The following is a 22828-nucleotide window of genomic DNA, read 5'->3' as shown; positions in this document are numbered from 1 at the left end:
GCAGTTTCCCCCACCCAGCGATGGGCTCAGGCTCTCGGCAGACTCAGGCAGGGTGGTTCCTGGGTCACACGGGGGCAGTTTCCCCCACCAAGCGATGGGCTCAGGCTCTCGGCAGACTCAGGCAGGGTGGTTCCTGGGTCACACGGGGGCAGTTTCCCCCACCCAGCGATGGGCTCAGGCTCTCGGCAGACTCAGGCAGGGTGATTCCTGGCTCACACGGGGGCAGTTTCCCCCACCAAGCGATGGGCTCAGGCAGGTGTTTGAGTCAGTCCCCTGTACCCGCTCCTGCCCCCGGCCCCACCTGCAGCCCGGGTAGCGGTCCCCGGGCGGGGAAGGGGCCGGCCCTGGCTCTGCGGCGGCGCGGCCCCGGCTCTCCCCCCGCCGGCGGGCGCTGGGGCTGCAGCCCGGCCGGACGCGGCGGCGGGCGGGCGGCGATGGCAGCATCAGGCGCGGCGCGGGGCTGAGCCCGGAGCCCGCAGCCCGCAGCCCGCCCCGGCTCCCCGCCATGGCCAAGCAGTACGACGTGCTGTTCCGGCTGCTGCTGCTCGGGGACTCGGGCGTGGGCAAGACCTGCCTGCTCTGCCGCTTCACCGACAACGAGTTCCACCCCTCGCACATCTCCACCATCGGTACGGGCCGCGCCGGGCTCCTGGCGCATCTTCCCCACCGCCGGGGGGCCGGGCATGGGGGTGATGGACCGGGTCTGGGGGTGCACTGGTGCCGGGGGGAGGCTGGGCATGGGGTGATGGTCCGGGTCTGGGGGGAGGGGGCGCGCTGATGCGGGGGGTGGGTGGGTTGGGCATGGGGGTGATGGACAGGGTCTGGGGGAGGGGCACGCTCATGCCGGGGGGCTGGGCATGGGGGTGATGGACCAGGTCTGGGGGGGTGCACTGGTGCTGGGGGTAGGGGACCAGGGCTGGGGGGGTGCACTGGTGCTGGGGGTAGGGGACCAGGGCTGGGGGGGCGCACTGGTGCTGGGCTTGGGGGTAGGGGACCAGGTCTGGGGGGGGCGCACTGGTGCTGGGGGGGCTGGGCATGGGGGTAGGGGACCAGGTCTGGGGGGGTGCACTAGTACAGGGGGCTGGGCTTGGAGGTAGGGGACCAGGTCTGGGGGGGTGCACTAGTACAGGGGGCTGGGCTTGGAGGTAGGGGACCAGGCCTGGGGGGCGCACTGGTGCTGGGGGGGTAGGGGACCAGGTCTGGGAGGGTGCACTGGTGCTGGGGGGGCTGGGGGTAGTGGACCAGGTCTGGGGGGGCGCACTGGTGCTGGGGGGGTGGGCATGGGGGTAGGAGACTGGGGGGAGGGGTGCACTGGTGCTGGGGGGTGGGGGGGGGCATGGGGGTAGGAGACCAGGGGGGAGGGGTGCACTGGTGCGGGGGAGGGGCGCATTGGGATCCTGCCCGTTGTGCAGCGTCGTCGGCAGCGCGTTGGGTCCCTGCGAGGGCGCCCGGCCCAGGGACCCGCGGAGGCGGCTGCGGCTGAGCGCTCGGGAACCGGCTCTTTGTTCATCACCGCGCTGCCGCGAGTGCGGGCGGGGGAGGGGGATTGATGTGGCCGGGCTGGGAGAGGCGGGGGGGGGTGTATCGATGTGGCCGGGCTGGGAGCGAGAAATGGGTGGGGCCAGGCTGGGAACCGCGGAGAAGGGAATCGATGGGGCCAGGCTGAGAGCCATGGGGTGGAGGGGGAAATCGGTGAGGCTGGGTTGGGAACCCTGACCCCTTCCATAGAAGCTCTCCCAGCTCTGGGGTGAGGGGCTGCTGCTGGGGGCCCTGTCACCCATTGCCCGCTGTGAGCAGCCACTGGCCCCTGGGTGCACCGGGGGAACCTCGGCAAGGTTTTCTGGGTGCTCTCTACCCACAAAGGGGCCCCTCACGTCTGCCAGAAAGCCTCCCAGTGTGGTTGGTGCAGTCAGTGCTCTGGGTCCCTCCTGGGCACAGGGGAAAGGGGGGAGCAAAAATCTTGCAGGCCCTTGGCCTAATGTTGGGGGGGAGGAATCCTGTGTACCCCAGTCCGGTGACTCCTAAGGGGGACTGGTGCTGCAGGCCCTGCTGCTGGAGATCCTGGATGTGGTGCTGTAGCTAGTCCCTCTTAATCGCTCCGGAACCTGCCTTCCCCTCCGGCGTGAGGGGCTGTGGAGAAGAGAAAAACAGAGGTCCTGGCCGCGCCATGCTCAGGAGAGGCCCTCTGATGTGTGGTGCTGGGGTTGTCAGCCTGGGTGCGGGGACCGGATTCCGAATTGGGTTTCTCCCCTTCCCAAACCAGGGCGTGGTGTGGCTGTGCGGTAGTGGAGCAGTCTCTGTGCTCCACACCTGAGACCTGGCTGCATGTCGGTGGCCGTTGGGTGAACTAACTGATTGGGTGGAAGGTGCTGTTTAAAGTCCATTATTCTCTAAGTCCACCTCGCAGGCTGCCATGTTTTGCCAGGGAGCTTGCTCCCAGGGACGTGCCACGGAGGGGCTGTTTTCGGCCTTAAGCGTCTCGTCCTCTCATCAGTGGGCTCTCAACTCAGCAGTTAACCGGTAGGTCCCTGTTCTGTGCTGGGGGATCCTTCGCCCTCCTTCGGTTCGGTGTGAATCCTGCCCCGAGCGCAACAGATGTGGCAGGGACTGAATGCTCTGCCCCAGCCAATCAGCTGGGCCGTGGAAAAAGAAAAGCGCTCTTTAGCAACTGAATCTTTGGGGCTCCCAGGGCATGGCTGCTGCTCCCCCTCCCGACACCTTCCCTCCCCCAGGAAAAGGCTCAGGGCCTTGGAGAGGCTCCTGTGTAAAGAGCTTGGGACAGCTTGGAATGGCCCCGAGGAGAACAGCTGAGCTAGAGAGGAAACTGGGCGCCCCCCGTGACGGCTCAGCGAATGGGGCTTCGATTGCCCTGTGGTACCTGCCGCCACTGAGGCCATAGCAGGACCCCAAAGGGCTGGCCGGGAGCGTGCCTAATAAAGACATCCAGGGCTACGCTAGATGGGATCATTTTGTACAGGGAACAGCAACCCTCATGCTTCAGGGCAACGAACTGCTGGGAACTGTGGCCACAGGCCGCTGCGGCCTGAGAGCGGGCCGGCCTCTTCCAGGGAGTGCAGGCAGCCGGTGCGGAGCCATGGCCATGGGCTGCAGCGTGCGGTTAGACTCCCCCCCCCCCCCCCCCCCCAAGCTGCAGCTCTCCTTGCCCTCCTGCAGTGAAGGGACAGAGGTTTTCCGGGCCTGGTCAGGAATGGGCAGAAGGTGCCCGGCAGTGGCTTTAGAAAACCGCTCCGTTCCCCGGGTCATGTCGCTGAGCCTGCCTTCGGCTGCGTCCTTTCCTGAGCCGCTGAAGGGATGAGGAGGCCTGCTCCTGGCTGGGGCAGCCCCTTCCCACAAGCCAGGGTAACTCCTTTGATATGCACTGCAGGCTTCTGGCTTAATAAGTTGGCCTCCTGCAGAGGGGAAGGGCTCAGATTCTGCCAGTTCTGATTTGGTCTGATCCGACCGCTCTTTCTTACTTACATGCTGGCTCCAGGAGCTCCTCCCGCACTGCACCTCTGGGCAGTGCCGCCTAGTGGACAGAGCCCTGGACGGGGACTCGGGAGACCAGGGTTCTATTTCTAGCTTGCCGCTGGCCTGCCGGATGACCACGGGCAAGTCACGTCCCTGCTCCGTGCCTCAGTTTCCCCATCCGTACAATGGGGATAACAATACTGGCCTGCGTGCTGTACAAGAACTAGGCGGTGTTATTTCCTATCTGCTCTTTTCCTTGGATAGTGTCACTTGCAACCTTGCATTCAATACCGTCGTGCAGGGTCTTGGTAGGTGAAACCCCAGCACGCGCTCCTGTACCCAGGGTTGTGAGCCTTCTCTGACAAAAGGCGCAAGGGAAACTGGTAGCTGGGTCCCCGATCCATGCATATATGCTAAGAGAGAAATAGGCAGGAGCTGTGATCAGTTGACCGGACTAATGGAACATGGCTAGAAACACGGCGCTACAGAATTCCGCTCACTCATAGAATAGAATATCAGAGTTGGAAGGGACCTCAAGAGGTCATCCATCCGCAGCCCTGGGTTACTCTGCAGTGGGTGCTCTCCTCCCGAGAAAGCTTTCAGAGAAGCAAAGGGAAACTGCTGTGCTGTGCCCAAGAGCAGTACGCTGCCCGTGTACAGGAGGTCAGATGCCTCTGGCAATTCAAGCAGCTCTGCCCCCCGCCCCGCTCTGTGCCCACTCAGGGCAGGGCAGCTGGAAATGCTCAGAGTTCCAGCAAACTGACGGGCTGAACGCTTAGAAACGCAAAGCTGCCAATTACTTTCTTCCCTTCAGCAGTTTCTCCTTCCCAGGTGGAATGGCCTGCCCCCCTGCAGTGTGGCCTACTGGCTAGTTCCGGAGTGTAAGGCGAGAAGGGAGTTCACCATCTAGACTGACCTCCCATATAGCACAGGCTATTACATTGCACCCAGTCTTGAGCCCCAAGGCTGGTTAGACTAAGGCATTTCAGTCCTCGGGAGGCTAACCTGCTGTGAGCCCCAGGCAGAGACCAGGAGGGACTGAGGGGCCACCATCACCCAGCCGATTGCAGCAGACAACCTGTGCCCAATGCTGCAGAGGAAGGAGACTCCCCCACTAAGGTGATCAGATGTCCTGATTTTTGGGGTCTTTTTCTTATATAGGCTCCTATTACCCCCCCACCCCTGTCCCGATTTTTCACATTTGCTGTCTAGACACCCTCCCCAAGGGGGAACATTCCTGCCCGACCCCAGATCTGGTGATCAGCGTAACTCAGAGCATGTGAGCAAGAACCAGCCAGCTAAGAAAGAGGATTCTCTGGTCCATGTCAAAGCACCAGCCCACCGTATTCAGTGTGCTGTCTCTGGCTGTGGTCAATTCTTGATGCTCCAGAGGAAGGTGTTGGGGGGAACCCCAGAATACATCTGGCCAATTGTGCATTGGGGAGGAGGGGAAGAAGGCAGAGGAGGAATTTCTTCCTGACCTCTGTAGATGACTGGCGGAAGCCCTGAAGCATGAGGTTGAATTATAGTAATTGTCTTAATTCAGAGCTGCAAGTGTTAGGAGCATGTTAGGAGCAGGCAATTCTGTCCCCCCCATCCCCACCCCAGCGTCTGTGAAGCAAGGGGATAGATGGAGCACCTCTGCAGCAATATCCCCCCACGCACACACACTCACACGCCAGCTGTAGAAGTTCTCCCACCAGCTGGATTAAAGCAGAGGGCAGCTAGAACTAGGAACAGAACTCCTGACTATATATTTCCAGCTTTGCCATGGCGCTGTCAGGTGACCTGGGGTAAAGACCTTCCCGTCTCCATGCCTCAGTTTCCCTTCCCACTTGGTGTCTGTTTAGACTGCAAGCTCTTTGGGGCAGGAGCTGTTTCTGCACTCTGTGCAGTGCCCGGCACGATGGGAACCTGATCTGGGTTTAGATGCTCCAGGCACTACTGCAATACCCCTAATAATGAATAGAACCACTCTTCTCTCCTCCCACACTTCTGTCTGCTACTGTCATATGGCTTGTGTTCCACACTCCTCTAATTTTTCGCTCCATTGCTGAGGCTGAGCGTTTGCTGGCATCGATACGCTATCACTCTATCCAGATCCACCAGGTTGGGTGTCAACTTTCTGCTTCCCAGGGCAAAGGGAGGTTGAGTACGGATGGCTCAATTAGAGGTTTTGAAATCTTCACAAACTGTTTTAGGAGCTCTGTAAATCAGGCAGTGAGTGTTACAATAATCATCTATCAGCTCCACCCATAGTTAAGGTTGCCTGACACTTTCCATTATAAGACCCTTTTTTCAATTGCTTATAACTTTGCTAACCTTTAACCGATTGTGCTGAAACTTCTCATGCTGGGTGTCTGCCTCAAGCTGAATCCCTTTGGAAAGTTTCAGCAAAAAGCATTCAGCCATTTCTGAGAATGAGGCTGGGGAAAAAATCTTGTTTTGCCCATGTTTTTAAAAAATTGTTTCATTGAGAAGCTCTAGCGCCTCCCGGCTTTGGAGCAGGGACTTGTGATTCGGCAGAGGGCTCGCCCAGATGTTGTGGAGCCTTTTGCTATCCTGGTGAAAATTGGTCCATTTTTGACCAAGTTATAAGCTCTTGAAAAAAATCTTTTTGCGGGGCACAATAGAGCCGTGAGTCTGGCAGCTAAACGCTCCAAAGATTCTGTCTGTCCTGAGCTGCCCCATTCACGGGCTGAGCGGGGGGGGGTCTCTTTGCAGTTGAATCGGCACCTTTAATTCTGGGATCACCTAACCCTTGTGTGCTGGTGCAAGCCTTCCGGCGCTTTTGGTGTGTATTGATCATTTATATTGCAGTACTAGTGGCCTCAGGCAGGTCGGGCCCCACTGTGCTCGGTGCTGCACAAATATATAGAGAGCAGTGACCAGCAGGAGCGTCCGATCCTCATAGCCCCTTCCTAGGCAGTTTATCCATGGCTTGAACGTGGCCTGCAGGCCGCTGCGGTTCAAAGGATCCCTGCGGTCAGCATGTCCTGAGCGGGCAGGGTCTGTCTGTGACCAGTAACCCTCCTCTCGCTGGGCGCCCGCTTCATGACGGGGTTACAGGCTCCTTGCTGGGTGTCTCAGCTGTGTGCCCGGGTGGGGTGTATTCTGGGCAGTGCTGGTACATAAAGGAACCCGTGTGACTGGCACGTGGGAAACTGCGGTTTCCCACAGTGACTTTTGTCAGCTCACTGTCGCTTAGCCCCTCCCTAAAGGCAGCTTGTGCTCCTTGGTACGACAGGGCTGTGCCGCTGCCCCTTGGATCGCCCAACTTTGGCCCTCCCCTGCGTGAAGCATGGGTGGCTGCGCCTATGCCAGGGTGTGCCATCTCCCCGCGAGATCGCCGGGGAGGATAAGAGGCCGTGCGCAGGACAGAAAGGACCTGTGATTTCTGGGCCTGCAGCAGGCAGGGGCAGAGAACTAGACTGGCATGAAGGCTGCCAAGAGAGGAAGATGAGTCCACTGGTCAGATCCAGGGAAAGGCTGGCTGGGCCGGCGACCTGCCTGGGCACTCGCTCCACCTCACTCTGGCTTTGCTTGCCAGCTCTGCGGAGCAGCCCCATTGTTCTGCAGCTGTACAGCGCCTGGCGCACCAAGGGCCAGCTCCTGGGCAGCATCGCAGTACAAGGGATTGGACCCGGCTGTAAAATGGGCTGCGATGGCGTTAATCCACGCTGCTTTGCAGAGGGCTCTGGGACTCCTGCCACGCACTCGCTGGCGTGTGGCTGGGCAGCGCTACAGAAGCATGGAGCAGCCCCTAGCCCTAGCTGGCTGAAGTCTCTCTCCTGGAACTGGCATAACCGCCCCCCAGAGCACTGCCTGAGTCCCTAGATAGCGCCATTGATGGGGGCTGTGCCCCATAGCGTCGCCGCCTTGCGCTGTGCCGGTTAGCCCCTCTGGGGTCGAAGGAGGAGACCTGGCAAGGTGGGTGGTGTAGCTAGTCAGCTGGGAAAGGCCTTCTCCAGCTGAAGAGAGATGGGCGGGGGTCTGGTGGCACCACCTCTGTGAGCATGGCCCGAAGGAGTCAGATGTACTACATGGAATTCCCTAGAGCGATGGGTCCTGCTAAACAAGCGGGCTGGCTTGAGAAGTGAGGCCTTGTGAATGGTCAGGCCCCTGGAATGGCTGGCTGGAGAGAGCAATGCGCTACGGGATGGGTGTCCCACTGGTGAATGGCCGGAATCGACCCTTCCTTCCCCAGGAACCCGTCCTGAAATGGACAGAGGAGACGTGAGCGATCTGGGCCCAGGCTCACGCTGATTACCGAGGCCCGGGCTGTTGCCCCTGGTATGAGCTCGGCTCATGGAGACATCTGGCACTCCCTTGCTGTCTGTTCTAGATAAGCTCTTATGCCGTGCTCATCACCGTCCTATCTGAGTGCCTTCCGGCTGTGCCTCAGCAATATGACTAACCTCTGTCATGCGCTGGTGGTTCTCTCCTCTTCCGCACCCCTGCCCGGGGAGAAGAGAGTGCAGGGAGTGGCTTGTTTTGGTCGGGTTTTTCAAATGGGACTTGTGTTTATGTTAGTAGAGATGGTTCCTAGAAGTGTGCCTGGCCCTTGGAGCAGGGGTGGGGAAGGCTGGGACAGAGCTTCATTCCTGAGGGAGTTTCATCCCCAGGCTGGGACCGGCCCCAGAGGACGCTCTGTCTCCTGCACAGATGGGCTTTGCCCTGGTGGCAGCAAGTCCCGCTGGCCTGAGAAGTGGAGCTGTCTGTTCTGCCAGGCAGGCAGCTCCTAAGAGATACCTAGACTCCAAAGCCAGAAGGGGCCAGTGTGATGATCTCATCTGACCTCCTGTGTGACCCAGGCCAGAGACCTGCCCCCAAAGCATTCCTAGCGCAGAGCTGTGAGAAAACCATCCAGTCTTGCTTTAAACACGGTCGGTGATGGAAAATCCAACATGACACTGAACATTATGACATATGGGGGAGGGATAGCTCAGTGGTTTGAGCATTGGCCTGCTAAACCCAGGGTTGTGAGTTCAATCCTTGAGGGGGGCATTTAGGGATCTTGGGTAAAAATCTGTCTGGGGATTGGTCCTGCTTTGAGCAGGGGGATGGACTAGATGACCTCCTGAAGTCCCTTCCATCCCTGATATTCTATGATTGTCAAATATTGTATCGTGGGTATGGATCTCTGCTCATAGAGCCGTCGTGTGTACCCGTAAACTCCTGTGAGTGGCTGGAGGGCTCTTAACTTCCTACCAGGCTTAGAAATGCATAAAAACTAGCTTTGGAAGGAACCCAGGCCTCTGTTTGGGTGGGGGCAGTCCTGCCACAGCAGCGAGCATGAATCGTAGGGGCTTTCTTGAAACCCAAGCTGCAAAAAACACTCCGCTACTGCAGTCTCTAGCTACAGGGCACAACACAGCTGGGTCTGGCCCAGGTGAGGTGTGGCCAGTCGCAGCCCTGTCTCTGGGATGGGCTGGTGCTGGCAATGGACTCTGTTGGGCTGCAGTAAACGGGATGCCGCTCGCACAAACCTCCGCACATGCGGTGCGGATTCGTAGGGCACCGAAGTGGGTGGACCAAAGTTTTCCTGCCCAACACTTCGATTGGCCTATGTTCTAGCTTCCCTGGGTAAATTCTAAATGAAGCTAGATCGATGTCAGCTGATTTTAAGCAGCCACACCTGGGTTAACTCTGATTGAACTAATTCAACTGGGTACAATTTGAGTGTCGACGAGGCCTCGGGTTGGATTTCCACCTTCACTGAACTCAGACAAAGCAGAGGGTTTGTAAAAGTCCCTTTAAGCTGCTGAACGTTGGGCCTAAGCTAACTGGCAGCATCCCACTCAGAGGCTGCATTGATCTTGGGTTCTGGCTCAGCCAGGAATCCAGGGATCCCTGGGTGGGCATCTTGGGTCATTCTAGATAGTCAGAATGGGCCCTTCTGGCCTGGCTCTCTAGAAAGCAATCAGGCCGATGTCCTGGTACCGGGCATGGGAGGCACCCTGTATACCATTCCAAGTGACTGCGCGGAGCACGGGTTCCCTGATCTACAAGCACATAACGCAGGCTGGCTATTGCAGGTCCATCTTCTGCACGTCTTTGGAGGGTGATGGATGAGACATGACGAAGCTGTTGTGATCAGAAACAGTGGCTGGGGCTATTTTTGGCTTCCCGATTTGCTCTTGGGATGCTGAGCTGTGATTTATGGGAAAGGCAGCCGGGCTCGGCAGCTAAGGCATCTTGTAGCAAAAAGCAAAGGAAATGTGCATTTGCAAATGTGGTTACATTTAAGGTGTGTGTGTGGAGGGAAACAACCCCGGAGGGAACTAAAGACACTGAGTTTCCAGCAGAACAAATAACCTCTCGTTCAGTTTATTTTGTCTCCGAGCTGTGGTGTATCGAGGACTGGCTTAGAAGTGCAAGCTGTCGCTTTAAGCGTTGGGGTGTTTCCTGGTCCTGCTTACCAGCCTCAGCCTGGAAGAAGCTAGGCTAGTCCAGGGCGAGGCGAATGGGCCGCTCTGCCCTAGGGAGCAGCCTGCATTGTGGGCAGCAATGTGCGTTATCGTTCGGGATTCTACGGCACACGGTCATGTTACGTATCAGCAAGAGGATCTAACCTCTCTGTGTGTGCTGTGAACGTAACACGCAGCCATTGACACGGGGCCGGTTTCCTAGGGGCCCGGGCAGTGAGGCCCAGCACTTCCCATGAAGACAGAGGGTAACGAGTTGCTTAACGCTTTGCAAAACTGTTCCCGTTGGGGCCCAGGCTTGGGGTGCGCTGCAGGCTGGATTTTACTGGAACGTCTCCGCACAAAGGGTGCAGCCTTACCTGAGAACAAAGCTAGGAAGGAAGAGGGGGCGTGGCCGGTGTCTAAATTATTTCCCAACTGTTCCTGGTTTTAGCACTTCCCTGGTTTGGAGCCGGGATCCAAAAATCTTTTAGAGTCCTGGGATCAGAGGGGCTCTTCGCCTTCTCTGTGACAATCTGTCCAGATCTGGCCCCGGTGCTGAGCCAGGGAACTGCCATTTGCACAGACACAGGAGAGCTTGTGCTTGCTCTTAACGCTCTGCCTACTCCAGTTGCACGGCACATGCTCTCAAACCTGTATGAGCTGCCTGGGCCGGCCAGCCAGCCTGTCTCCTGCATCAACATACCCTCTAGCCCAGTGGTTCCCAAACTAGGGCTGCCGCTTGTTCAGGGAAAGCCCCTGGTGGGCTGGGCCGGTTTTTTTACCTGCCACGTCCGCAGGTTCGGTCAATCGCAGCTCCCACTGGCCGCGGTTCGCCGCTCCAGGCCAATGGGGGCTGCAGGAAGGGCGGCCAGCACGTCATAGTCTGCATAGCCACCAGTTAGCATGGGTGGGTGAAAGGGGGCTTTTTTAGCACAGACGTTAGCCTCTTGTGCTGTGGAGGCGAAAGTTCTGGGTTCAAACTCGGGCAGAAACAAGTGTGTGATTGTGTGTGTCATAAGAGAAGGGGACACGATTGAGGTGGTCTAGGCAATTCCTGCCTCTTGAGAGCTTGACTCTGCACCCTTAACGTCTTTTGAAGTATTCTGGTTTTAATGGGTTGTGGAGCCACGCTATCTGCCGCAAAACCTGCAGCAGGGTTTGTTATAAGCCTAATGTCGTGACCACTTTAAAACCCCGAAGGTCCTTTCTGCTTTGTAATCGGCGGGTCAGATCTGGAGCTGAGGTAGAGGGGTTTTCTGGAAAACCTGATCTGATCTGGCCGGGGGATTCCTGATAGACATCACCCCGAGCACAGAGGCGATTCTTCACAATCCCCTCTCTCAAAGCAGCTTTGTGGAGAGCCGCTGTTGGTAGCAGGTAGCTCATTTCTGAGCTGAGCGTGGCCCCTTTCGCACAACCAATGTCGACATGATGCTTTCAGCAAAATGTCAGAGGTGGTTGTTATTGTTGGACCCCCGTTGTGCTAGGCACTGTACAACCACCGCACAGAGACCGACCTGAGCCTCTCTCCCTCTCTGAAAAAGTGGGCAAGGAGTGAGCTCAAGTCCAGGGCGTCACAAGACCTGCCTCCTCCTGCCCTCCTCTAACCACTGCACATGCTGCCCCCAAGGGGAATGCGCTGCTGGAGTTGAGCAGAACCCAGTCCACTCTCCTGTCCATGCCCTGGCCCTCGCCCCGGTATCCCAGACTGGCCGTGAGCTGGAGAGGAGACACTGGGCTGTGTCCAGCAGGTGTGGCTCCCACTGACTCCAGTTATACCAAGGCACCTTTCTAGCCCTCAGTGCCCTGGGTGGTGGTGGTGGGGTGTGGGTGAATGCATGGGGTGGGAGGGGCGAGAGGCTGGGTAGAGCTTCCCAATTCAGTCTCTAGTCTAGCACAGCCCGGGTGACGTGGGACGCACAGACCAATGGAAGTCTCTGCTCTCCATGCCACACCCAGGGCGTGGCTGCCAATTGGCTGGGACGCCTCCCCGTGCCATGCACGTCCCGTGCCGCAGCTCCTGCGGAGCACTTGCTAGCAGCAAGGCAGCGCCGCTCCCCATAAGGCCTCTCTTCTCGCCCCTCTCCCCAGGGGTCGACTTCAAGATGAAGACCATAGAAGTGGATGGTATCAAAGTGCGAATACAGATCTGGTGAGTGCTGAAGCCGAGGGCCGCAGGGTGCGGTGATCCAGGGCCGGGACCCCGCTGAAGCTCACCAGCTGAGGTCCTGCTGGGCCAGTACTTTGTTTCAAGACCTCTACAGAACATGTGGCTGCTGCCGCGAGGGGTGACAGTCAGTAGGGGGTGCTCTTCTCTCCCAGTGCCCCTGGGGTGGTTACAGATACCCTGGCAATCTCTGCAAGAGCAGGCGTGTTGGTCTGGGTTTCCTGGCCCAATTTCATCGCGGGTGTGTCTTCCTGAATCCCGCTGCCCAGTCTCCATCAGTTGCAGCATTCCAGTTCGCTTCCCATCCTAGGCTGTCCTGTAGTGTTCAGCTGCCATGTCCCTCCGCAGAGGTGGCAGCGTTGCAGTGGTGATGGAGGTTGTGTATGTAGCGTGTGAACTGCTCTGGGACCGAAGGTGCCACCGTAGGCAGAAGTCTCTCATTTGGGTGGTGGGGGCCGCGGATGAACTGCTGCAGCTGGGGCTAGGAAAGCTCCACCACCACCGATTGGCTGCTGCAGGCTTGTCGTGGGCCGCACACCCTCCCGCTGCTGGCCAGTGCTGGAAGCAGGCTGCAAAACTGGGTGGGCCATTGGCCTCAGCCCGCCGTGCCCATGCAGCTGCTTTAAAGGGCCTGGCGCCGAGCTGCAGGCCCCAGCGTACCAGCCAGCTGGAGGGCAGCAATCCGGTCCCAGGGCACAATCTGTGCTGTCTCTGTAGAGCGCTGGGGTCGCAGCCCTCCCCGCCCTCCCGCCGACAGGCCCTGCCAGGTCACAGAGAGGGGCTGGGGAAGGACAGAGCCAGAGATGGGAGCTGCTGGCCTGGCTGCAGCGCTCCCTGGTAGAGGTGGCAGTGGCCACAGCTGTCCAGTGTCCATCCTGGCACTACCCACCCACCGGCCGGGTAGCCAGGTGACACAGCAGCTAATGGCACCGGGACAGAGCGCTCAGATAGGGGCATCCTCTGCCATCGAAGGTGGAGAGTGTGTGTGTTTGGGGTGTCTGGGATGAGCCCTGCTATGTGTGCCCATCCGACACCCTCCGGCTCCATTTGACACCAATGACCAGCTCCCACTGATGCCCCACGAGTCACTTGCCCCACGGCTTGTGCCCACCTTGGGTTTGCAGCTGCTCCCCCAGCCCTGGTGCTGTTTGTTCTGTGGCTCTTGGTCCCGCCCTGCGGCAGGAGGAGGCGCTCTATCCCCGTCCATCGGGGGTCATGGCGCCCAGGGAATGCCCGCAACTGACATGACCTCTGCTCCGCTGCAGGGACACGGCAGGCCAGGAGCGGTACCAGACGATAACGAAGCAGTACTACAGACGAGCCCAGGTAATGGCGCCGCCCTGACTGTGACGGCGATACCGGGGGTGGGCAGCACACGTCTCTCTAGGCCCCGTAACGGGGGCTGGATCGGACTCCGTCCCCTGTGGGCCTGGCGCTGAGTGGGATCTGTAAGACCTGCTGCTCAGTGGGTCACGCGACCTGGCAGATTCCTGGTGTCCCTCTGGCGCCATTCCAGGCCAGTGTTTGGGCCCCCGCCTTTCACTGACCAAGGCAAGATCTGCTCTGCCAGAGACCGAGGGAGAGGCTGGGTAGTCGGGAGGGCAAATGGCACTGTGCCACCGAGAGCGGGCGTGTGGGAATCACTGCCTTCAGGGTTTCTGCGCCCAGGGCTAGGCTGATGGGGCCGGGGCAGGATCCTCCCCACCCCTCCGAGCCAGCCCTGCCCCCAAGAGCTCAATAGACAAAGGGTGGGAGGAGACACTGAGGCGCAGGGACGGGGAAGGGATTCACCCAGCAGGTGCTGGCAGAGCTGGAGATGGAACCCAGGTGTCCGGAGTCTCAGGCCCTGCCCCCTAGGCCACGCTGGGTTCCCTTAAGGCTAACTGTGGCCTGTCCTAGGAGGCCACCTGGGCTTGTCACTGGGATGGTGGAGTGACTGTAGGTTAGATAGGTGTGCTCAGCTGACCCTGCTCCCGGTGCCTCCCAGAGGGCTTGACACCGGGGGTCCCTGCCCACGCCCCGGTGCCTCCCGGAGACCGGGGCTCCCTGCCCACGCCCCGGTGTCTCCCGGAGACCAGGGGTCCCTGCCCACGGCCCGGTGCCTCCCGGAGACCAGGGGTCCCTGCCCACGCCCTGGTGCCTCCCGGAGACCAGGGGTCCCTGCCCACGCCCTGGTGCCTCTCGGAGGGCAGGTGCATAGGAGCACATGGTATGAGGGAGGGTGGCCTCTTCTCTGCCCCAGTGCACTGTGGGTAAGACTGTCCTCTGCTCCCCCACCCCATCCCCTGTGCGCTGGGTCTCGTTGCAGGGTATATTCTTGGTCTACGACATCAGCAGCGAGCGCTCCTACCAACACATCATGAAATGGGCCAGCGACGTGGACGAGGTGGGAGTCGGCTCGGAGCCACTTGTCTTCCCTGGTGGCCTCTGGCTCCTGAGTGCATGTGGGGAGGGGGGTCCCTGCTGCCTGAGGCCGTGACCTGGTCTGGACGGGCCCAGGCTGAGCGGGCGGCTTGCGTTGGGGCTGAGCCCTGAGCAGCGAGACGTGGCAAGGCCCCCAGCGGGGCAGTGACGGGGCTCGGAATAAGCTTGGAGCGAACAGACTGATGAGCCTCTGGGAAATGAACAGCTGGAGTCTGGCTGCCAAGCAGGGGACCCTGAACAGGTCTGCGGGGGGGGGGGGGGGGGACAGCAAGGGCATGGGGCTCTGCCAGTGCGTGGGGTGGATCTGCAGTGGCAGTGAGTGGGCAGCAGGGGGCATGGGGCTCTGCCAATGCGTGGGGTGGATCTGCAGTGGCAGTGAGTGGGCAGCAGGGGGCATGGGGCTCTGCCAGTGCGTGGGGTGGATCTGCAGTGGCAGTGAGTGGGCAGCAGGGGGCATGGGGCTCTGCCAGTGCGTGGGGTGGATCTGCAGTGGCAGTGAGTGGGCAGCAGGGGGCATGGGGCTCTGCCAGTGCGTGGGGTGGATCTGCAGTGGCAGTGAGTGGGCAGCAGGGGGCATGGGGCTCTGCCAGTGCGTGGGGTGGATCTGCAGTGGCAGTGAGTGGACAGCAGGGGCATGGGGCTCTGCCAGTGCGTGGGGTGGGTTGGCGATGGCCTGCAGTGTGGGGGATGAGCAGCAGGGGGCTCTGCCAGCGTGTGCAGTGGATTTGCAGTGGCGGGGAGTGGGCAGCACACAGCGCAGATTGCCGATAGCACGTGGCCCATGCCGTGGGTTGCAGCCGACGTGCAAGGCCGGCTTGTGAGAGCAGCAGGGCACGCGTGGCTGGAGAGTTGGGAGCGGACGTGGGTGCAGGGCACAAATCAGCCCTATGGGAACTGTGGGGCCTGTGGCAATGAGTCGTGTAGAGCGGCTGGTTTGTATTGGCTGCCTCGTCACCCGGTGGGAACAGCTCAGGCACTCCCCCCAGGGATAGGGTGCAGGGCACCTGTGCTCTGCCAATAGCCCCGGGGCAGTAACTCAGCCACATGGCATCCAGAACGGGCCCTCATGGGGGCTGGGTCCCCCTGCAGCAGCCAGGGCCGTTGATTGAAGACCTGACCCCTTGAAATGCCCTCCCTGCAGCAGGCCAGGGGCTCGGGGCAGGCCTGCTGCCCAGCCTGTGCCCTGCCGTGTGGGCGTTGCTCCCAGCAAATGCTACTGGGGGTTGAGCCATCGTGGCCAAGGCCATCGTGAGCAACGGGTGATCCTGGGTGCCCAGTGGAGACCCCTTGGAAGGGCTCAGCTGTCGGACGGTGCTGAGCGCCACCCTCTGGGTCAGGCCCCTTCAAGGGGTCTTAGCAGGGTCACCTGTCGCTCCCGGGCCTCTTGGCCTGTCGCTGCTGGGAGCCTGGGGTGGGTCCCTGGTCAGCGGGGCTGGAGGGAGGCAGCGGTACTGGGCAGTGCCTGGGTTTGGTCCCTGCGGTGGGGTTGGGGCTAGAAGGGGGTGGCTGGGAGCCCTGGGGTCATTCTCTGTGGTGTGGCGGTGCTGGGGGGTGCTAGGCAGTGCCCCAGTGCATTCTGGGAGCCCCGGGGTCCTGTGGTGGAGCTATGGGAGGGCTGGACAGTGCCCCAGTGCATGCTGGGATGGGCTAACGAGTCTTCCCTCCCTCCCTAGTATGCGCCGGATGGGGTCCAGAAGATCCTCATCGGGAACAAAGCGGACGAGGAGCAGAAGAGACAAGTGGGCAGGGAACAAGGCCTGCAGGTGAGCGGGCCTCACACCGCAGAGCATGTCCTGCTCCCCTCAACAGGTGCCCATCCCCCCTGGTGCCCATGCCCTTGCTCTTTGTGGGGGCCATGCCCCACATACTCTGTCTTCCCGGCCCCACCCTACCCCCTGGTCGGCCTCCAGCTACCCACGTGCTCCCAGCACTCAGGCGTGAGCGTACGTGTCCGGAGGGGGAGGGTGGACTTGTCTCCACTGTGCTGAGGTTGGCAATCGGTGCCCGGCTCAGTGACTGTCTAAGGGACTCTCTTGCTTTTCAGCTGGCGAAGGAGTACGGGATGGACTTCTACGAAACAAGTGCCTGCACCAACTTCAACATTAAGGAGGTGAGAGCCCAGCCGTGTTCTGAGATGGGAGGGCGGGGGTGGGGGGCGGGCTCCTTTCCTTGCCATCAGACGAGCAAACCTTGAAAAAGAGCCCAGAGCCGGTGGCTTCCCCTGCTCTCTCCAGACTGGATTTCAAGCTGATCCCTCAACCGGCCCCACCAGTCTCCCAGGAGTTCTGCTTTGGCCCAGGTCAGAGTTGTTGTTGTCTTGTCCCACGATTGTTATCTCAGGCCAGGAATCAGGAATGAATTTGTCAACGTGTACAAGGTCCTTGGTAACAACTTGATCCAAAGTTTCCAACCCAAAATAGCCTCACTTTCCTTACAATAAGAACATCAGACCAATGGTCCGTCTCACCCAGTATCCTGTCTTCCAACAGTGGCTGGTGCCAGGTGCTTCAGAGGGAATGAACAGGACGGGGCAATTATCGAGTGATCCACCCCCAGTCATCCAGTCCCAGCGTCTGGCAGTCAGAGGTTTAGGGACACCCAGAGCACGCGGTTGCATCCCAGACCATCTTGGCTAAAAGCCATTGATGGACATAACTTCCATGAACTTATCTCGTTCTTTTTTGAACCCAGTTACACTTTTGGTCTTGACAACATCCCCGGGCAATGAGTTCCACAGGTTGACTGTGCGTTGTGTGAAGAAATACTTCCTTTTGTTTGTTTTAAACCTGTTGCCTATTAATTTAATTGGGTGCCTCTGGTTCTTCGTTTGTTCTGTGAAGGAGTAAATAACACTTCCTTATTCCCTTTCTCCATCCCACTCATGATTTGATAGGCCTCTGTCACATCCCCCCTTAGTCGTCTCTTTTCTAAGCTGAACAGTCCCAATCTTTTTAATCTCTCCTCCTACAGGAGCTGCTCCTTACTCCAAATCATTTTTGTTGCCCTTCTCTGCACCTTTTCCATTTCTAATATATGTTTTTTGAGATGGGGTGACCAGAACTGCAGGCAGTATTGCAGGTGTGGGCGTACCATGGATTTATGTAGTGACGTTATGATATTGTCTGTCTTATCATCTCTCCCTTTCCTAATGGTTCCTATCGTTGTTAGCTCTTTTGACTGCTGCTGCACGTTGAGAGGATTATTTTTAGGCAATGACTCCAAGGTCTTTCTCGAGTGGTAACAGCTAATTTACATCCCATCATTGTATGTGCATAGTTGGGATTCTGTTTTCCAATGTGCATTACTTCGCATTTATCAACATCAAATTTCATCTGCAATTTTGTTGCCCAGTCACCCAGTTTTGTGAAATCCCTTTGTAACTCTTCATAATCAGCTTTGAACTTAACTATTTTGAGTATTTTTGTATCATCTGCAAACTTTGCCATATCCCTGTTTACTCCCTTTACTAGATCATTTATGGATATGTTGAACAGCACAGGTCCCAGTACAGATCCTTGGGGGACCCCACTATTTACCTCTCTCCATTCTGAAAATGACAATTTATTCCTACCTTTTGCTTCCTATCTTTTAACCAGTTACTGATCCATGAGAGAACCCTCCCTCTTATCCCATGACTGCTTACTTTGCGTAAGAGCCTTTGGTGAGGAACCTTGTCAAAGGCTTTCTGAACATCCAAGTACACTATATCCACTGGATCACCCTTGTCCACATGCTTGTTGCCTCCCTCAAAGAACTCTAATAGATTGGTGAGGCGTGATTTTCCTTTACAAAAGCCATGTTGACTCTTCCCAACAAATCGTGTTAATCTCCATGTCTGATAATTCTGTTCTTTACTATAGTTTCAACCAATTTGCCTGGTACTGAGGTTAGCCTTACCAGTCTGTAATTGCTGGGATTGCCTCTGTAGGCCTTTTTAAAAATCGCTGTTACATTAACTACCTTCCAGTTATCTGGTTCAGAGGCTGATTTAAGTGATAGATTATATACCACACTTAGTAATTCTGCAATTTCATATCTGAGTTTCTTCAGAACTCTTGGGTGAATACCATCTGGTCCTGGTGACTCATTACTGTTTAGTTTATCATTTTGTTCCAAAACTTCCTCTAATGACACCTCAAGCTGGGACAGTTTCTCAGATTTGTCACCTAAAAAGCATGGCTCAGGTGTGGGAATCTCCCTCACATCCTGAGCCGTGAAGACCAATGCAAAGAATTCATTTAACGTCTCCTCAATGATCTTGTCTTCCTTGAGCATCTCGATCATCCAGTGGCCACACTGACTGTTTGGCAGACTTCCTGCTGCTGATGTACTTGAAAACAATTTACTGTTCGTTTTTGTGTCTTTTGCTAATTGCTCTTCAAAGTCTTCTTTGGCCTGCCTTGTATTATACTGTTACGCTTGACTCGCCAGAGTTTATACTACATTCCAAAACATGGGCAGGGATTAAAGTCTGCTCCCGACATTTCTTGCAGAGTGGATATATTGTGGTCCCATCTCTATTGATTTTCATTCCTGTCCACAATCTCATGGTCGAGGATGTGATTTTCCGAGATGCTCTGATATCAGTCAGCGGATCTGTCATCTTTTGACCGTGAATTTCAGCCAACATTTCCCTTGATAGGGCGTCAACGTCCTCAACTGTCAGTCCGACCTGAGTTCCCCATCTTTCAGCTTTGGCCGGGTCATCGGCTGCTTCGCTCCCACGTTCACCAACCAGTGATGGAATCCATTGATAAGTCAGGGTATTGCTTTGTTTTCCAGGCCTCTGAGCCGTCTTATGACTCCCCGTGTAGATAGCGTGGAGTGAGTTCTGCCAGCGTTCCCTGGTCAGAGCCCGGATGGGTGGAGGGGCAGGAAGGGGGGTCTAGCTAGGAAGAATGGGATGAAAGGAGAACACAATGATGAATGTCAGGAACTCTCCATTGTTTGCATCACAATAGCGCCAAGAGCCAGCCGGTGGGCGTGACAGACAATGGGGAGGGAGGGGGTCCCTGAGGGAAGACGGGGAAGATCTGAATCCCCCAGGTGCCTGCCTTATTGGCTGGCACCTTACAGCAGCATGGGCTGGAGGAGGGCAGGGTGAGGGGGTGCTGCCAGCCTGGCCAGGGTGCCTGACGCTGGGCTCTCTCCCGCAGTCCTTCACCCGGCTGACGGAGCTGGTCCTGCAAGCTCACAAGAAGGAGCTGGACGGGCTGCGCTCGTATGCGGCGGACGAACTGAACTTGGCCGAGCTGGAGGAGGAGGACTGCAAACCCGAGGGGGCGGAGAACTCTCCCAAAGCCTGCTGGTGCTGAAGGGCCTCTCAGCTGCCCGGGTCCCCCTACCCTGCCGCCGGCCTGCTCCGCTCCCTGCGCTGCTGGACTCTCCTCGGGCTCCCCGGTGTATCTCCTTTGCTGTCCCCTGGGTCTGCCGTGCTCTGTAGGTTCCTCCCGACGTGCTGTGTGTGCCAGATGTCCCGGTGTCACTCTGCCCATCCTGGTGCATTTGTGGTCGGTTCCCCCCACCCCACCCCTGCAACCGGAGCAGGATCAGTCTCGCGTGCGGCCTTCCTAGGAGGCACCCACAGGCGCCGGCTGGACTTCGGCTCTGGCTGCGCTATCCAGGGATTGCTTCCCTGTGCTCGCAAGGACTCCGCTTCGCTTCAGTGAGTGAGGCGGCCGGGACTGCTGGGCAGGCGGTGCCAGGCCTGGCCCACGGTAACCTGAGCAGAGAGACTCGGGGATTCGCCTCTCCTGCCGTTCCACTGCCAACGTGCCCTTCTCCAGGTGGGGCGTCCACAGCTGCGGCTTCATCGAGGGGCTTTGTGGACATGCGGCTCTGGCTGTCTCAAACGCTCTGCCGCCTCCTGCCAGTGTCCCCGGTGCCGCCCGCCCTGAAGGCTCCCGGCTGGGAGCAGCGCTGCTGCAGACGCCTGTCCGTGTGGTGGGTGACGCTGGGGCTGCCTGGGAGCAATAACCTCAGCTAAACTCTCCCCACCCGCTCGGCTGCCTGCAGTCTGGTGCCCCAACAGGCATCCGGGAGCCCCAGGGAAGGGGCTGATCCCTTCCAACTCTCGGCGGGAGCTGCGGCTGGCCAGTGCCTCTGCCAATGGGGCCACTCCTCTAGGTGCCCATGCTGGGGGTAGGGGCCTTGCGGCCGGCTGCTGGGCTCCCCTAGGCCGCTCAGTGCCAACATGGGCTCTGAGGCCATCCTGGGCCCTAATGGGGTCACTGCTGTATTGCCCGGAGACTCCCAAGAGCTCTGGCAGCTAGTGGAAGATGTCCCTTGGCTCATCTCGGGTTGCCTGGGCTGGGAGGCAGCCAGATGCCAGACCGTGGGGGCAGCCAATCTGCTCACGCCTGGCCAGGGGGGCTAACGATCTCCGGAGGTTGGTTTGGCCGCGTCCCCCACAGGCCCGGGTAGAGGTGAACCCCTTGAGAGGACGTACACCAAGGCCTTCCTCCGCTCTGGACTGGCCGAGGAGAGTCATGTCACGAGACGCTCAGGCCACGTATCCAGTTGGCTGGATCCCGGAGGAGCTGTCGGCCACCTATCGCCCGCCCCGCCGGCCAGCCGGAACGTGGCAGAATCTAGAGCCAGTGCTGGCTCAGCCCATCCTGTTCCTGGCTCCTGCCTGGCCGGCCTGAGGCCTGGTGCACTTGGCACGTTCCCAGGCTCTTGGGGCTGATCCACCATCTTCCCCTGTGGGACTGGGCCTGGCCCAGCCAGGGGGTGTGAGAGCATCTCCAGTCCAGTCTCTGCACTGCATGGTTCCGAGTCCAGTTCCCAGCCCGCGTCCAGGAGCTTCTGCAGGGTGGCCTGTATTTACACGCAGGGCAGTGAAACGGGGGCTGCCCGGTCCATGCCACTGGGCGCTCAGCTGTGAGGCATATCCCTGCTGGCGCTGCTCCTGGCCAGCCAGTGCCCGGCTGGCAGCCGGACCCTCCTTGCTTTGCGCTCTGACCCTCCATCCATTTCTTAGGAGGCTCTTCGGAGCCGGCAGACACCACTTAACCAGCTGGGAAATGGGTTTGTGCCCCCTCCGCCCCCCGGAATGTGTTAAATTGTGCTCTTCATTTTCCACCCCCCTCCCCCTTCTGGTGTCCGAGGAGCAGGGGATGTGGGAGCCTTGGGAGGGATGGGGGTGGGGTGGGGGTCTCACTTTGCAAGTATTAACCCTTTCTGTGCCAGTGCTGGCGGTTACCCGCTACACCGAAGGTGGTGTCAGATGTATGGGCAGGACTGAGTGTCTTCCACATGCCCTGCTGGGCTAATCAGAGGCCTTGGCTATGGCCCTCCCCCACCATCCCTGGTTGTCTGTGGCGCTGAGCAGGGCAGGCCTGGGAGAGCGCTGCCTATTGTCCCGCCACAAGGGGGCGCTCACCGTCAAACCCAGCGGGGACATGGGGCAGCAGCGCGTGTTCAGGAGTCCTGCAGGCGCTGAAGGCGGAGGGCTGGGATGCGATCAGCTCAGCTCTCCCGCCCCTCACTGCTGGTGAGACGCCCCGGAGCCCTCGTCTGAAACGAGGGGGAACAGGGACTCGCGGAGCGCTGCAAAGAGGAGAACGCTGCAGGCAAAGGCTCTCGGTGCCCCTGCCAACGGGCAGCGGACGGGGGCGGAGCATGCTGCTGTGGGAGGGGGAGAGGGCGCCCGTCCAATCCTTCCTTCCTGCTGGGGTCGCCCTGTCCAGCAGGAAACCGCCCGCGTGTTTCCGCGCTCAGCCCCAAGGTGCAGAGGCTGTGCTCTGAACCGAGCTAGGAACTGCTGCTGCCGGAGGTCGTTAGACTCCGGCTCACCCACCCCTCGCTGCATGGCTTCTGGGGGGCTCCACGTGTCCGCGAAGGCAGCACTGACTGCCCCATGCAGGAAGCCGTGGCTCTGTGGGGCGGCAGGCCTGCTTCTCTTACGCACCGCCTGGGTAGGTCCCGTTGCTGGCACTGGACCGAGAGGCGATGGTCGCTGAGCTGGCTTGGTGCAGAGCGCCGTGAGTTCCCTGATGCCAGGTGGCAGTAAGATTGTGCTATGGGCATTCCTAGAGAAATACTCCCAGCTCCTGGACCCAACACCTCCATTGCTAGTGGACCAGGCTTCCTCCGGTGCATGGATACCACAAGGCCCCTCTGAGCGGGGCGTCCTGCCTGCCCCATGTCCTGTTAGCCAGGGATCTTTGTCTCCAGCAGCGACTGTCTACGCATCCCGTCCTGAGGTCTTGTTTGAAAACACAAAGCTGCCCCACCGTGAGTCCTCGGCTGTGTGTCCCCTCTGCCCGCCCGGGGGGGGCCTCATGTGACCTATTCCCGGAGTTCATTCTTTTAGACACAAATGTTTACAAAATAAAGGTGATTTCAAACCGGT

At 58.9% G+C, this 22828-nt stretch overlaps 1 protein-coding gene across 1 annotated transcript; it reads left to right on the top strand.

Annotated features, from left to right (window-relative positions):
* Positions 1-378: 378 nt before the first annotated feature.
* On the top strand, positions 379-22828 carry RAB15 (RAB15, member RAS oncogene family). The gene is made up of 7 exons (XM_005294974.4): positions 379-629; positions 11973-12033; positions 13314-13374; positions 14357-14434; positions 16146-16235; positions 16517-16582; positions 19629-22828. Exons 1-7 carry the CDS (start codon positions 506-508, stop codon positions 19785-19787), a joined length of 639 nt encoding a protein of 212 aa, XP_005295031.2. The 5' UTR covers positions 379-505; the 3' UTR covers positions 19788-22828.

Source organism: Chrysemys picta, chromosome 4, assembly GCF_011386835.1.
Source record: "Chrysemys picta bellii isolate R12L10 chromosome 4, ASM1138683v2, whole genome shotgun sequence".
NCBI lineage: Eukaryota > Metazoa > Chordata > Testudines > Emydidae > Chrysemys > Chrysemys picta.
Note: the sequence above shows the minus strand (reverse complement) of the source record. Positions and strands in the feature narration are given on the sequence as shown.